This window comes from Oncorhynchus gorbuscha, linkage group LG15 (genome assembly GCF_021184085.1).
Source record: "Oncorhynchus gorbuscha isolate QuinsamMale2020 ecotype Even-year linkage group LG15, OgorEven_v1.0, whole genome shotgun sequence".
NCBI lineage: Eukaryota > Metazoa > Chordata > Actinopteri > Salmoniformes > Salmonidae > Oncorhynchus > Oncorhynchus gorbuscha.
The window spans coordinates 19,255,473-19,272,760 of NC_060187.1; the positions used below are offsets into that span (position 1 = coordinate 19,255,473).

A 17,288-nucleotide genomic window follows, 5' to 3' on the forward strand; every position below is an offset into this window, starting at 1 on the left:
ATTAGGGTTTGTTTGTAGGGTATTTAAGGGCACTAGGCCCGCTGGGTATTTGTGCGGGCTTGTTTGTGTTACTCTGGGTTTGATGGTGTGAGTTATTCATGTATTTATTCTCCGGACTATTTTGTCCTGTTAGGACTGGCAACTTATATACGCCCTGTGTGTTGGCGTGATTGTTTTTGTTGCGCTGGGGAATAAATGTGAAAGAAAGACTGAACCCTGCTCTCTGCGCCTGATTCCACCCACCACTCCTAGTTGATTGTAACAGTCACGTTCTGACCATTGTTATTTTGTGTTTTCTTTGTTTTAGTGTTGGTTAGGACATGAGTGGGCATTCTATGTTGTGTGTCTAGTTTCCCCGTTTCTATGTTTGGCCTGATATGGTTCTCAATCAGAGGCAGATGTTAGTCATTGTCTCTGATTGGGAACCATATTTAGGTAGCCTGTGTTGGGTTTTGTGGGTGGTTGTCTTCTGTCTTCTTGTGTCTACACCAGACAAAACTGTTTCGTTTTTTTTCTTCACATTTGTTGTTTTGTATTTTGTAGTGTTCACGTTTATCGTCGTTATTAAACATAATGAACACTAACCACACTGCACTTTGGTCCTCTCCTTCGTCCACAGAAGAAAGCCTTTACAATGGCTTTCTTGGGTAGACCAAACTACAATAGTCAAGCCTGCTTGAAAAAAAGCTAGTTTGTAGCAATTCTACACATTTTTGCCATGGGGTGGAGAAAAGATTTAGCAATTTTATTTTCCAATTTCATGCATATTTAAGTTTTAGAGTTAAATTCCTGCAATTCTAAACATTTTGCCCAAGGCTGGAGAGTAATGTTTGCAGTTTTTAATACAGTATGATACTGTATCTGAGTGAGACTAGCAAAATCAATGTGGCCCCCGGGCTCTAATTCAACCTTGAATACTACAAGTTTAGATAGCTGGCCGCTAGAATAATTTACCAATCTAAACTTATAGTTGACATGGGCTAACTGAGTGACTATCAATGACTGGCATAACAAGACAAAAACTGTTGTTTCACAACCAAATTTTGCAATTGCACCTTGTGTATTCTACCTTTCAACAGTAAATTGAGCCCCCCCCCCTACCCTGCTCTAGACTTTGTGTTGTTGTTATAGGCTCACTGGGCTAGAGCTTATAGGTCTGATCACAAACCTGCCTTGCTAGTATATGTTTTTCCCATACCCTTGATATGAGTTACTACCAGTGGTGATTTTAGCATGTCAATCTTGGTGGGGCAAACTCAACAACAAAATTGGGATGCATGCCAGCAAAGCCACAACACAACACTAAACAATACATTAAATTGCACTATAACAGTGAAAAACAGCGCCCATAAACTGTTAGGGCCGACATAAAGCTGTCCCAACAGCAGAGCTTTCTTTTCAGCACCATGGAGTGAATCCTTACCACCGCTACACCTGGATATCAGCAGAGCCTTGTCTGGCAGTGAAACAGTTCATTCAGCCTCATTTACTGCCTTTAAAAAACAAACAAAGCTGATATGGCTGACTAGCTTAAACAAATGTGGTTTCTACTGACAATTGAGATGTACAAACTATGGAATAAGGGAACAATGAGCGGCTAAGAGGCAATACGTCATTTTGATTAAGACATTAATGAGCGAGTTAAGACGAATGTAGTCAATATAACCATTTGTTCAGCACTTTTGAAATGTACAGCGACATAATTCAGAACATGGGCAGTTCTTAAAGTAGTCTTCCTGTACACCAAGTAGGATAAATAAAGTGGGCATACAATCAGACAATGGATTTCTCTAAAACAGGCTATAGTCTACATGTGCATCATCAAGTCAGAACAGTAGTTTAAGTTATGAGGGGGAAAGGGACCAAATTACTAGGGTCAGGCATATGTGCTATTAACAGCTTACTACACAACATACACTTAGTTTTACTTTCTTAGCTACAGTGTACATATCTCCCTGGCATATTATATGATTTATGCAGTGGCATACAATACATTTTTGGACTCTGTTGTGCTGTGCTCACTTGAACAAGAAGGTGGCTTGGCGGTCCTCCTTGTGGAAAATTTTTGCCATGAAACTTTGTAATCCAAGTCTAGCAATCCCTGGATTTATGGTTCTTTCAAGACAACTGCGGACAAGGTTGGATCATGACGTCAGTGATCTTCAGGTTGGACCTCTAGAAAGAGGCCAGAGTTCCCGACTTGGAATTTCGAGTTGGATGACCATTCAAAGTGTATTTTCCCAGTCGGAGTTCGTTTCTTTCTAGGTTCCCAGTGGTCTTAAACTCACTGAAGTCTGAGATTTCCCAGTTCCAAGTTTCCAGTTGTTTTGAACGAGGCAGAAGTCATGCTGGATTGACAGAATGGCCAAGGTACTCAACCTTTTCTGGCCCATGGTATTCATGTGTATGTTTATCCTTTTAAGGTTGGGAAAGAGACCCTTAAACCCAGACTAGGACCACACCCCCTCTCCACCGAATAGCAGGGGAAGCAAAATAGTGATTGCTTTGCAATGCTTGCAGTTAGCTACTGATTTCTTCCAACCCACTTATTGTTGAATTTGAGATTTCCAATTTGTTGGCCGATGTGCACTGTTACTTTTATCTATAATTTCTCTTCATATAATAAGGTTTGAAAAGGATTTGCCAGTAGATTGTCCATGTGATACATGATGATGACTGCTTGTCTAGCTAAGATTTTGTATGTTGACATGATCAGTCCAATTGTAACAGTTGTCGTCGGTGGAAGAAGGAGAGGACCAAAGCGCAGCGTGGATAGTGTTCATCTTAATTTAATAATAACCCCCCCCCCTTAGTCCGCTTCTGTGGCCTCCTAGGAACGGCCTGGGAACCCTAATAAATGGGCCCCCGGGACTGAGGACCACGTCTGGACTGAAGGACGCTTCTGGACTGAAAAACTCCTCCGGACTAAGGGGCAGCGCCAGACTGAAGAGCAATTCCGGCATCACCGGCGTGACTGGGAGACTCTGGCGGCTCAGGACAGACTGAGACACTCTGGCGGCTCAGGACAGACTGGGAGACTCTGGCGGCTCAGGACAGACTGGGAGACTCTGGCGGCTCAGGACAGACGAGGCGCACTGTAGGCCTGGTGCGTGGTGCCGGCACTGGTGGTACCGGACTGGGAACACGCACCTCTGGGCGAGTGCGGGGAGCAGGAATAGAACACCCCGGGTTGTGAAGGTACTCTGGAGACCTGGTGTGTATACTCTCCTCCAATTTGTCCAATAACTCCTCAACATTCTCAGACCTCAACTTCGCCGACTGCTCTGATTCCATCCTCGGCTCCTTACGGTAAGCATGGGAAGTTGGCGCAGGTCTCCTACCTGAACTCACCACACTCCCCGTGTGCCCCCCCAATATATTTTTGGGGCTGCCTCTCGGGCTTCCAGCCGCTCTGCCGTGCTAGCTCCTCATAATGCCGCCTCTCTGCTTTTGCTGCCTCCAGCTCTTCTTTGGGGTGGCTATATTCCCCTGGCTCTGCCCAGGTTCCTTTGCCGTCCAACTCGTCCTCCCATGGCCATTCTTTCTTCTTGCGCTGCTCCTGCTGCCTGTTACCACGCTGCTTGGTCCTGTTGTGGTGGGTGGTTCTGTAACGGTTGTCGTCGGTGGAAGAAGAAGAGGACCAAAGCGCAGCGTGGTTAGTGTTCATTTTAATTTAATAATAATCAAAAAACTGAACACTTCAAAAACACAAAACAACAATAGTGAAAACCGAAACAGTTCTATCTGGTGCAGACACACAAAGACTGAAAACAACCACCCACAAACCCCAACAGAAAACAGGCTACCTAAATATGGTTCCCAATAAGAGACAATGACTAACACCTGCCTCTGATTGAGAACCGTATCAGGCCAAACAAGAAACGCCACATAGAAACAGAAAACATAGACTGCCCACCCAACTCACGCCCTGACAACACTAAAACAAAGAAAATACAAAAGAACCATGGTCAGAACGTGACACCAGTCAAAGCTACAGTAGTGACCTTGAGTGCTCAATAACCTTGAGCACTTCTATTTTTTTTAAACAATATTTCTATTGATTTTTCGTCTTCAACAAGACATATAAGCAGAAATATTAGATTTTAGAAAAAATAACTGCAAAAACCACATCAAAAGTTAACAGCAACAAAAATAAATAAATGATGAAACATCTAAGTCAAAACAAAAGTGTTACAGAGGCATAAAACAACAACAATTTCATTTTACAGTGGTCTGATCCAATAGGATAGAACATAATTGGGACAAATTTCAGATGAAACACAGTGCCACAAGCCAATCAGATATCTCTCACCACCACCCAGCATACATACAAAGCATAGTCCACTACCCAGCCAATATTTCACCCACATCACTCTGCTCAACAAAATCCCAAAATGGTCTCCAAACCTTTTCAAAGGTGTCTTGTTTCCTTTAACCGTGCATGTTATCTTTTCAATTGTTAGGCAAGACAACGTTTCCCTAAGCCATTGGGCAATACAAGGCCTTGTCACACTTTTCCAGCCAAGAGCTATCAAGCATTTTGCTTGCAACAAGCACATATGTATAAGTGTTTTTACTTGGTTCTTTAGATGAGGATTGATTGTGTACAACCCCAGGATAAACACTTTGGGATGGAGAGGCAATTTTACTGATACTATTTGGGATATCATATGTGATACCTCGTTCCAAAAATCTTGAATTGTCTCAGTCCCACAGACAATGAAACAGAGTCCCTTCAGAGTGATTGCACTTGTAGCATATATATGGAACTATACTATTAAACTTATTTAACTTAGCAGGGGTTACATATGCTCACATCAACCACTTGTATTGCAATAGTTTAAGCCGAGTATTCAGTCTGTGTCTGAGCATTAGTACATATATTACTCCATTTGTCCAAGACTATGTCCACCCAAATATCTTCCTTCCAATAGTTCAGTTTGTGCGCAGATGATACAGTTGAGCCAGACTCTAGCATATTGTGTAGATCTGAAATTCTCCCCTTACCATGACAATGGGTTGAGATCGTATTTTCTAAAGTGGACAGAAGGGGTTCTGGGCAACCATGAAGAAGCTCCTTAGCTGTAAATATTTATTTTTAAATGTTGTTTTCTAGGAATGTCAGATTTTGCTATGACTTCTTCAAATGACATAAAAGTACCTTCTTCATACAGGTCTTGAATTTTCCTTAAACCCTTGCTGGCCCATAGTTGGAAACCCAGATCAGCTCTCCCAGGAGTGAAACTGTGGTTTCCCCAGATAGGACTAAAACATGACAAAGAATGCGTTTCACCAAGAAACTTCCGCACCTCATACCAAACATTGATCGTATTAAAAAATAAGGGATTATTATTTTTATTTTTTTGTGTCTTGATATCAGCTGAGTAAATGTAAAGGTTAAGGATAAATTGGGTACAACTGAAGACATTTCAATCTCCATCCACGAAGGGAGAGACTGAGGGAAAATAGTACATAGCAGTGCGAAGCTGAGCTGCCCAGTACTACTACTGGATATTAGGCAAATGGAGCCCCCCTCTGTCATACGGTAGATACAATAAGGACAATCGAACTCTGGGACGTCTGTTATTCCAGATAAATATAGTGAACATCTTTTTAAGCCTTGTAAAGAGGGATGGTGGCGGCGGCAAGCAAGGGAATGTTTTGAAATAGTTTTGGGAGAACATTCATTTTCAGAATGTTAATCCGGCCAATTAAATATATAGGTAAATATGACGATCTATCTATCGATTGAGTTATTTAATCTACGACAGGGTCATAGTTAGTTGAGACTATGTGGTCAATCTCTGGCACAATACAAATGCAGAGATATGTAAAGCATCCCGTTGCATAGAAAATAGAAGTCAAAGGTGTAGGTCTGCATCTTTCCTCCTCCTTTAGCATCATAATTGAGGATTTCGCAAACCCCAAACTCTTTGATTAGGTCCAGAAGTGCGGGTGTGGAATTGCACAAGTCTGTAAGAAACTAAATTACATTGTCTGCATAAAGGGCAATTTGAAGTTCCATCTGATCTATTCTGATACCGGAAATATTGGGCTGGGACCTAACAGCTATGCCTAGAGGCTCAATGGCTAAGATAAACAGGAGAGGAGAAAGAGTGCAGCCCTGCCTAGAACCCCTGCAGATGTCAAAAGGTTTAGATACCGTATTAGTAGTAAGGATCTCTGCAGTGGGATTTGTATATAATATCTTTATCCATTTACAAAAGCTCTTACCACAACCAAAATTATTTAACACTTCAAAGAGGTAGGGTCACTCAACCCTGTCGAAGGCCTTCTCTGGTCCAATGACAGGATCGCAGTGTCTGACGACCCAAATCTGGCATGTAGAACATTTAGCACTCTCCTAACATTATGAAATCCTTGACGACCTTGAATAAAGCCATTTTGGTCTCTACCCACCACACCCGGCAGAAAACCCTCCAACCTCCTCGCAAGTGCTTTACAAAGGACATAAGTGTCAGATTTCAAAAGCGAAATAGCACGATATGAATCACATTTGGTATGCAGCTTTCCGGGTTTTAGGAGCAGAGTGATCAGAACTCCTTCTTGCCCTCTCTGCTTGCTGCTGTTTGATTTGCCAGGCCAACAGCTTCCCAGCTTTTCTCCCTGGTCATAATATGATTGGTTTGGTCTCAATAATCTTGCTGCAGCGCAGAAATAAAATGATGTTATATTGAGCCCTGAGTGCACCTGTGGAATTAGTGAGGAAAATGTTTCTTTCCAGAGTTTTAATTTTGGTTTCAAGTCATTTCATTTTTTGACTTGGAGCTGGTGAAATGTATAATTTGACCCCTTATGAAAGCTTTAAAGGCTTCCCATCTATTACAAGCTGAAGTGTGTGTTGTATTAATTGAAAGGTATAGGTGAATTTGCTGTTCAATGTATTCTGTAAAACTTTATGTATCTTGCAGCCATTTAGGTTGAAAGCACCATTTAGGTGGGTCACCTACTAAATTAGAATATATAAGAGATGCTGGCACATGGCCAGAGATCACAATGCTATAATAAAATCAATCTTCCATTTTAGAGCGTAATTGTCATGTTTTGTCATATATTGTCATGTCTTGTCCTTGTGCTTCCCCTTCTGTTCGTTTCCCCCTGCTGGTCTTATTAGGTTCTTTCCCTCTTTCTATCCCTCTCTCCCTCTCTCTCTCTATCGTTCCGTTCCTGCTCCCAGCTGTTCCTCATTCTCCTAACTACCTCATTTACTCTTTTCACACCTGTCCCCTATTTTGCCCTCTGATTAGAGCCCCTATTTCTCCCTCTGTTTTCCGCTTCTGTCCTTGTCGGATCCTTGTATGATGTTCGCTGTTCTGTGTCCTTGTTTCGCCCTGTCGTGATTTACCTTCTTCAGATGCTGCGTGTGAGCAGGTGTCAGTGTCAGCTACGACCGGTGCCTTCCCGAAGCGACCTGCAGTCTGTGGTCGAGTCTCCAGTCTTTCCTCTCTACTGACGAGTGGATTTCAGTTTTCCTGTTTTGCTTTCACCTAGATAATTTCCAGGATTATCACTTTTGTCAAATACTGGAATAAAGACTCTGTTTTCGTTAAGTCGCTTTTGGGTCCTCTTTCACCTGCATAACAGAAGGATCCGACCAAGAATGGACCCAGCGACTACGGATTCTCTCTACTCTACTGTCGAGTTCCAGGGAGCGATGCTCGGCAGACACGAGCAGGAATTGTCTGCTGCTCGTCATGCCGTTGAGACCCTGGCCGCTCAGGTCTCCGACCTCTCAGGACAGTTTCAGAGTCTTCGTCTCGTGCCACCAGCTACTTCCTGGTCTTCCGAGTCTCCGGAACCTAGGGTTAATAACCCACCATGTTACTCTGGGCAGCCCACTGAGTGCCGCTCCTTTCTCACCCAGTGTGATATTGTGTTCTCTCTCTAGCCCAACACATACTCAAGAGAGAGAGCTCGGATTGCCTACGTCATATCACTCCTTACTGGTCGGGCTCGGGAGTGGGGCACAGCTATCTGGGAGGCAAGGGCTGAGTATACTAACGATTATCTGAACTTTAAAGAGGAGATGATACGGGTTTTTGATCGTTCTGTTTTTGGGAAAGAAGCTTCCTGGTCCCTGTCTTCCCTATGTCAAGGTAATCGATCCATAACGGATTACTCTATAGAGTTTCGCACTCTTGCTGCCTCCAGTAACTGGAACGAGCAGGCGTTGCTCGCTCGTTTTCTGGAGGGACTCCACGCTAAGGTTAAGGATGAGATTCTCTCCCGGGAGGTTCCATCCAGCGTGGATTCTTTGATTGAACGACGGGTAGATCTTCGTCACCGAGCTCATAGAAGAGAGCTCGCGTTAACTGTGTCTCCCCTCTCCCCGACACTACCATCTTTCCCCACTGACTCAGGTGTTGAGCCCATGCAGCTGGGGGGTATTCGCATCTCGACTCAGGAGAGGGAACGGAGAATCACCAACCGCCTCTGTCTCTATTGCGGTTCCGCTGGTCATTTTGTCATTTCATGTCCAGTTAAAGGCCAGAGCTCATCAGTAAGCGGAGGGCGACTGATAAGCGCTACTAGACTGTCCTCTCCGTCAAGTACCTGTACTACCTTGCCGGTCCATCTACGCTGGACCGGATCGGCAGCTTCCTGCAGTGCATTAATAGACTCAGGGGCGGAGGGCTGTTTTATGGACGAAGCCTGGGCTCGGGAACATGACATTCCTCTCAGACAGTTAGGGGAGCCCACGGTCATGTTCGCCTTGGATGGTAGTCCTCTCCCCAGTATATTATGTGAAACACTACCTTTAACCCTCACAGTATCTGGTAACCATAGTGAGACCATTTCTTTTTTTATTTTTTGTTCACCTTTTACACCTGTTGTTTTGGGTCATCCCTGGCTAGTGTGTCATAATCCTTCTTTTGATTGGTCTAGTAATTCTATCCTTTCCTGGAACGTTTCTTGTCATGTGAAATGTTTAATGTCTGCTATTCCTCCTGTTTCTTCTGCCCCCTTTTCACAGGAGGAACCTGGTGATTTGACAGGAGTGCCGGAGGAATATCTTGATCTGCGCACGGTCTTCAGTCGGTCCAGAGCCAACTCCCTTCCTCCTCACCGGTCGTATGATTGTTGTACTGATCTCCTCAAGAAGCGTTTTGCATCTGCTCCTATCCTTGTTGCACCTGACGTCACTAAACAGTTCATTGTCGAGGTAGACGCGTCGGGGGTGGGCGTGGGAGCCATTCTGTCCCAGCGCTCCGATACTGACGATGGGGTCCACCCTTGCGCGTATTTTTCTCATCGCCTGTCGCCGTCGGAACGTAACTATGATGTGGCTAACCGCGAACTGCTCGCCATCCGTTTAGCCCTAGGCGAATGGCGACAGTGGTTGGAGGGGGCGACCGTTCCTTTTGTCGTTTGGACTGACCAAAAGAACCTTGAGTACATCCGTTCTGCCAAACGACTCAATGCGCGTCATGCTCGTTGGGCGTTGTTTTTCACTCGTTTCGAGTTCGTTATTTCTTATCGCCCGGGTACTAAGAACACCAAGCCTCATGCTTTATCCCGTCTCTTCAGTTCTTCTGTAGCGTCTACCGATCCCGAGGGGATTCTCCCTGAGGGGCGTGTTGTCGGGTTGAATGTCTGGGGAATTGAGAGACAGGTCAAGCAAGCACTCACTCACACTCCGTCGCCGCGCGCTTGTCCTAGTAACCTTCTTTTCGTTCCTGTCTCTACTCGTCTGGCTGTTCTTCAGTGGGCTCACTCTGCCAAGTTAGCTGGCCACCCCGGCGTTCGGGGTACGCTTGCTTCTATTCGCCAGCGGTTTTGGTGGCCTACTCAGGAGCGTGACACGCGCCGTTTCGTGGCTGCTTGTTCGGACTGCGCGCAGAATAAGTCTGGTAACTTTTTTTCTGCTTCTGCTCCTGCACTTGCTGTGTCTCAGTCTGTCCAAAGCCACCGCCTCTCTCCTGTTCCTGGTCTTAGCCTTGCTGTGTCTCAGTCTGTCCCTAGTTGTTACTCTCCTGGCCTGTTTGGTCCTGATTGCTCTAACGCTTACAGTTCTCTACCCGTGTCTCATTTTTTAAGAGTAGTAGCCCTAGATTCCCTCTTCATCGTCTCCCGTTACGGTCCTGAGGAGAGGAGTTGGGTTCTTTCTCGGGACGTGCTGGACCGTTTGTTGATCTATGATTTCCTCCGTTGCCGCCAGTGTTCCTCCTCGAGTGCGCCAGGAGGCGCTCGGTGAGTGGGGGGGTACTGTCATGTTTTGTCATATATTGTCATGTCTTGTCCTTGTGCTTCCCCTTCTGTTCGTTTCCCCCTGCTGGTCTTATTAGGTTCTTTCCCTCTTTCTATCCCTCTCTCCCTCTCTCGCTCTCTCTCTCTATCGTTCCGTTCCTGCTCCCAGCTGTTCCTCATTCTCCTAACTACCTCATTTACTCTTTTCACACCTGTCCCCTATTTTGCCCTCTGATTAGAGCCCCTATTTCTCCCTCTGTTTTCCGCTTCTGTCCTTGTCGGATCCTTGTATGATGTTCGCTGTTCTGTGTCCTTGTTTCGCCCTGTCGTGATTTACCTTCTTCAGATGCTGCGTGTGAGCAGGTGTCAGTGTCAGCTACGACCGGTGCCTTCCCGAAGCGACCTGCAGTCTGTGGTCGAGTCTCCAGTCTTTCCTCTCTACTGACGAGTGGATTTCAGTTTTCCTGTTTTGCTTTCACCTAGATACTTTCCAGGATTATCACTTTTGTCAAATACTGGAATAAAGACTCTGTTTTCGTTAAGTCGCTTTTGGGTCCTCTTTCACCTGCATAACAGTAATGCTGCGGAGAACATAATAATAGTTGATTTGGGAATAGGTCTGGTGAGTGCTAGAGTAACAGGAGTATTCCACATCATCTGGTTTCATTTCTCTACAAATCTTTATTAAGTTTAAATCCTTCATAAAAATGTTGTATGGTATTCTTAGATTAGGTGTGGGAGTAGTTTGAACCCGAAGTGCGATCTTTAACAGGATCTAAAGTGCAATTAAAGTCTCCAGCAACACTATAATTACCTGGAAGTGTGGAAAGGTATCAAAACAAATGGTTAAATAATTTAGAGTCATCTTCATTGGGACCATACCCATTAACTAAATTCAACTGCTCAGACAGCAAGGTAGCCTGTATAATAATATATCTTCCCGGCGGGATCACAAATTGTTTGCAATATCTGATCTGGAATGGACATGGATAAAATAATAACTCCCCTTGCATGGTAACTAAATGAGGCTGCAGTGACCTGCCCAGACCACCTCTTGCGTATCTTAGGAATGTCGCCAGATAATAGATGTGATTCTTGCAAAAATATGATCGTCGCCTGAAGTTGTTTTAATCTACTTATTACCTGTTTTATTTTGGCGATTTTATTTAATCCCCTACAGTTCCAGGATGTAAATTTAACCTTAACACTATGAGTCATCGAATTTACCGGGACACTTGAACTAAAACATTGCCCCATAAGAGCACGTTGGATCAGCCTAATATACCAACAGTCCTCTGTTACCACCATAAACAAAAACACAAAGGACGCTTTGCGTTTCCCCCCCTCTGTACACCTTCTACTTGTCATTACACTATATTGTGTTCCCCATTTAACAAAGAATCAAACAAAATACCAGGAGTGAGCAAGAATATAAGACCACCGTGATCTAGCCTCCTATAGGCCTAAATAAAACAAACCCCTACCAGGATGTTCCGATGCATAAAAGCATAGTTTCATGGTACATACAATTATAATAAGGCTTACTTGTAAACTGGCCATGTTGTTATAGTTCAATAGACAGTGCTACTATAAATTATAACACGGTGAACTGGCTCAAACTTTAAATACCTGTTTAGACAAAACCGAAAGCAAAAGTTCGAAAAATGTTTTTTTTTTAAATGGGTCAAAGTTGAACTTTAAGTCGCTATTAGCTCTTCTGCGTTAATCCGCTTCCACACCTCTGCCTAGCTTCTCAAGAAACTGCTCCGCCTCAATTGGTGTTTCAAAAATGGAGGAACGAATGCAGTTGGAGACCTAGTGGGTCTCAGTGCAGTGGGAGACCCAGTGGGTCTCAGTGCAGTGGGAGACAGGCAGTGAGACCCAGTGCAGTGGGAGACAGGCACACTGGGAAGAGGATTCCATACCAGACAGCCTTACCCCATAGCCACTGCTGCTTGACACTGTCCAAGCATTTCTGCTGCTTGTGGACTTCCATGGAGAGATCTGGGAAGAACATAACTTGCTGATTCTTGTAGAGTTCTCTCCCTTTCACGCTGGCTGCATTCACCAGCCGAATCTTATCTTTATAGTTTAAGAACTTCATTATCAGAGCCCTCGAGGGTGCGTTGTGGTTGGATCATGGGCCAGAAATCCAATGAGCTCTCTCAATGATCAAAGGAGAGCGGAGTGGCTCCATCTCCAGAGCCTCGGGAAGCCACCGTTCTAGGAATGAGCAAGCATCGCTCCCCTCAGTGCCTTTGGGGAGATGTACTAGTCTCAAGTTCGATCTCCTGCTGCGACCCTCCAAATCAACTAGTTTAGAGGTAAGCAATTCAACCTTTTCCTCAAGTGCAGTGGTCATTTCCTGCAGGGCTATAATGCTGTCTTCGGTTCCAGAGATGGATTTATTTTTATTTATTTATTTCACCTTTATTTAACCAGGTAGGCTAGTTGAGAACAAATTCTCATTTACAACCGCGACCTGGCAAAGATAAAGCAAAGCAGTGCAACACACACAACAACACAGAGTTACACATGGAATAAACAAACATACAGTCAATAATACAATAGAAAAAGTATATATATATATAGTGTGTGCAAATGACGTAGGATAACGGAGGTAAGGCAATAAATAGGCCATAGTGGAAAAGTAATTCCAAAATAGCAATTAAACACTGGAGTGATAGATGTGCAGAAGATGAGTGTGCAAGTAGAGATACTGGGGTGCAAAGGAGCAAAATAAATAATAGTATGGGGATGAGGTAGTTAGATGGGCTATTTACAGATGGGCTATGTACAGGTGCAGTGATCTGTGAGCTGCTCAGACAGCTGGTGCTTAAAGCTAGTGAGGGAGATAGGAGTCTCCAGCTTCAGTGATCTTCGAAGTTCGTTCCAGTCATTGGCAGCAGAGAATTGGAAGGAAAGGCAGCCAAAGTAGGGATTGGCTTTAGGGGTGACCAGTGAAATATACCTGCTGGAGCACATGCTACTGGTGGGTGCTGCTATGGTGACCAGTGAGCTGAGATAAGACGGGACTTTACCTAGCAAATACTTATAGATGACCTGGAGCCAGTGGGTTTGGCGATGAATATAAAGCGAGGGCCAGCCAACGAGAGTATACAGGTCGCCGTGGTGGGTAGTATATGGGGCTTTGTCGAGAAACTGGATGGCACTGTGATAGACTGCATCCAATTTTCTGAGTAGAGTGTTGGAGGCTATTTTGTAAATGACGTCGCTGAAGTCAAGGATCGGTAGGATAGTCAGTTTTACTAGGGTATGTTTGGCAGCATGAGTGAAGGATTCTTTGTTGCAAAATAGGATGCCGATTCTAGATTTAATTTTGGATTGGAGATGCTTGATGTGAGTCTGGAAGGAGAATTTACAGTCTAACCAGACACCTAGGTATTTGAAGTTATCCACATATTCTAAGTCAGAACCGTCCAGAGTAGTGATGCTGGACGGGCGGGTAAGTGCGGGCAGCGATCGTTCAAAGAGCATGAATTTAGTTTTACTTGCATTTAAGAGCAGTTGGAGGCCACGGAAGGAGAGTTGTATAGAACTGAAGCTCATCTGGAGGTTAGTTAACACAGTGTCCAAAGAAGGGCAGCCCCTTTCCAATCTATGGGGATCTCAGACGATACGAAAGAGAGGTTGAACAGGCTATTAATAGGGGTTGCAACCATTTTGGCGGATAATTCTAGAAAGAGAGGGTCCAGATTGTCTAGCTCCGGCTGATTTGTAGGGGTCAAGATTTTGCAGCTCTTTCAGAACATCAGCTATCTGGATTTGGGTGAAGGAGAAATGGGGGAGGCTTGGGCAAGTTTCTGTGGGGGGTGCAGGGCTGTTGACCGGGGTAGGGGTAGCCAGGTGGAAAGCATGGCCAGCCATAGAAAAATGCTTATTGAAATTCTCAATTATCGTGGACTTATCGCTGGTGACAGTGTTTCCTAGCCTCAGTGCAGAGGGCAGCTAGGAGGAGGTGCTCTTATTCTCCATGGACTTTACAGTGTCACATAAGTTTTTGGAGTTTGTGCTACAGGATGCAAATTTCTGTTTGAAAAAGCTAGCCTTTGCTTTCCTAACTGCCTGTGTATATTGGTTCCTAACTTCCCTGAGAGGTTGCATATCACGGGGGCTATTTGATGCTAATGCAGTACGCCACAGGATGTTTTTGTGCTGGTCAAGGGCAGTCATTTCTGGAGTGAACCAAGGCCTATACCTGGTTCCACATTTTTTTTAATGGGGCATGCTTATTTAAGATGCTGAGGAATACAATTTTAAAGAACAACCAGGCATCCTCCACTGAGGGAATGAGGTCAATATCCATCCAGGATACCCAGGCCAGGTCGATTAGAAAGGCCTGCTCGCTGAAGTGTTTTAGGGAGCGTTTGACAGTGATGAGGGGTGGTAGTTTGGCCGCAGACCCATTACGGACGCAGGCAATGAGGCAGTGATCGCTCAAATCCTGGTTGAAGACAGCAGAGGTGTATTTGGAGGGCAGGTTTGTTAGGATGATATCTATGAGGGTGCCCGTGTTTGCGGCTTTGGGGTTGTACCTGGTAGGTTCATTGATAATTTGTGTGAGATTGAGGGCATCAAACATAGAATGCAGGATGGCCGGGGTGTTAAGCATGTCCCAGTTTAGGTCACCTAACAGCACGAGCTCTGAAGACAGATGGGGGCAATCAATTCACATATGGTGTCCAGGGCACAGCTGGGGGCAGAAGGTGGTCGATAGCAAGCGGCAACGGTGAGAGACTTGTTTCTGGAAAGGTGGATTTTTAAAAGTAGAATCTCAAATTGTTTGGCCACAGACCTGGATAGTAAGATAGAACTCTGCAGGCTATCTCTGCATCTGATTGCAACTCCGTCTCCTTTGGCAGTTCTATCTTGTCGGAAAATGTTATAGTTGGGGATGGACGTCACAGGGTTTTTGGTGGTCTTCCAAAGCCAGATATATACCTCAGCCAGAGATTTGCCCAGCACATTCTTTGACTTTCTTTTTAACGTTGTCCACTGCAGACAGTACATTTTCGAATTTGATAGAGAATTCTGCATTCATATCTTTGATGGCATTGAGGATATCTTCGGCTAACGGCACTGCATGTGTTTATCGCCTCAGTCCTGCTTCCACCACTAGCACATGAAGGTAGCACGGCGTCTTCGTCCTCAGACTCTAAACTTTCCCTCCTTAAGTCTGGCTTTATAGTGTCACTTTTCTTTGTCGGCATTGTGGGTTCGGAAGCTAAAAACTATTACTGCCTTTCCTGGTACATTAAGCTTAAGGGTGAACTTATATCAGGATTTATTTCAAATTTGTTGTGGAGCAAAAAAAAAGCTCTGCGCCATACCGGAAGCCTCGGAAGGGAACTTCCAATGTAAATCTATGGCAGCACCCAAGGGGGCTTGAACTTTATCTCTCCCTGTAGATTCTGCGGTGACGTAGTGTCCCCATGAGTGACAGAACACAATCACAGTGCAACTGGAGAAGATGACCAACTTCTACGCTCCGTATTATCCTCTGGCTGCCCCTCCACCACACAAAGCACTAAGCTAGGCTGAAACACCTGCATTTTGGAGCCGCCTTACTCAAGAAGGAAAAATAGATCATGTTTGTATCTGGCTTTATTAACTCAATACATTTGGATGTATATTGTTTATAAACTGATATGTGACACTTTAATGCCATAATAACGTTCAAAACAGGCACACAAAAAAGGTTCAACAGGTGGGCTCAAAACAGGTGTGGCTCTGACCGTTTGCCACTGGCTATTACCTGGTAGTGATCTGTGGGTGTCTGTAGGTAACTTTAAACTAATAATAATAATAATAATAATATATGCCATTTAGCAGATGCTTTTATCCAAAGCGACTTACAGTCATGTGTGCATACATTCTACGTATGGGTGGTCCCGGGGATCGAACCCACTACCCTTGCATTACAAGCGCCATGCTCTACCAACTGAGCTACAGAAGGACGGTAGACATCTGACCTCTTAACATGGTTGAGTATGTCCTGGGACAAATGGCACCCAATTCCCCATATAGTGCGCTACTGTTGACTGGTCCATGAACACTAAATAGGGAATAGGGTGTCAGCATTACTGACAATCTAGGAGACTCACGAGGAAAAGATCACCGGTGTCAGTTGAAGTTCAGTGGAGTGGTTACAAAGTTCACCGAGGACATACAGTGTTATCCATTTACACTCCCACCAGGGGTACTGGTATTGGTTATATTCCTCATTGCGCAATCAAGATGACAAAAATATCGAATAAATATTATTGAAAGGAAACCATTGGCTATGTAAAAATACACATATCAATTATATTGTGGCTAATTTGCTTTGCCTTAAAGTGCTATTCACTGACATTTGCTCTACAGAGAACTTAACGTCATTACCTCACCTTCGTCAGTGAATCGAAAGCTCCGTAGAAATAGGAGGCAGTCGTGCATTCCGGAGAAGAGCGAGAAGCCGCCGCCGAACGGGTTGTCGCGGAAGAACAGTTCGAAAACGGCGGGCTCGTTGTGCCTGCCCGAACGCCAGTAGGCATATGCCATGGTGAACTGGTAGAGGTCCGTGAGAAGCGTCGGGACCCGCTCCCGGATTGACCGCTCCAGAGCTGTACATGACGGGCTTGACGGCGCTGCCATGATCCCCTTGCCTAGATTCATGTTCGGTTGCCGCCGCGATCTCTGGGACATGCAGTTTTCTAACCACCCCTCTGCCTCTACCTCTGTTGTATCACGGAGGTATAATAAGAAAGGTTGGTATGCGAGGGGAGAAGCGAACCCCGGACTAAAATAGGCTATCTCTCACATAGAATAGGGAGGGGCGTTTTACAGTTCTCTAGAGTAGGCCTGCCTACTCATGATATACATAGGATAGCGTCCAAAAACGCATCCTATTACCTATAGTGACATTTGGGATGTAAAACAGTGTTACAATATTTTTGAAACATTGATCGTTGGAACATAAGGTGACATGAGATGAGCACATGATGTGTCAATTGCGTTGACATCAACCTAATAACTAATACATTTCATAACCTGTCTCCTGGCCCTTTGCCAAACATTGC

The 17,288-nt window shown here is 44.7% G+C and overlaps 1 protein-coding gene across 1 annotated transcript in view; it reads right to left on the reverse strand.

The window, feature by feature from the left end:
- naprt (nicotinate phosphoribosyltransferase) overlaps positions 1-17,013 on the reverse strand; it is a 29,490-nt gene extending 12,477 nt beyond the window's left edge. The window contains exon 1 of the mRNA XM_046300314.1: positions 16,617-17,013. Coding sequence (XP_046156270.1) covers positions 16,617-16,914 — 298 coding nt within the window. The 5' untranslated portion in view covers positions 16,915-17,013. The remainder of the gene's footprint in view (positions 1-16,616) is intronic.
- Positions 17,014-17,288: the final 275 nt, after the last annotated feature.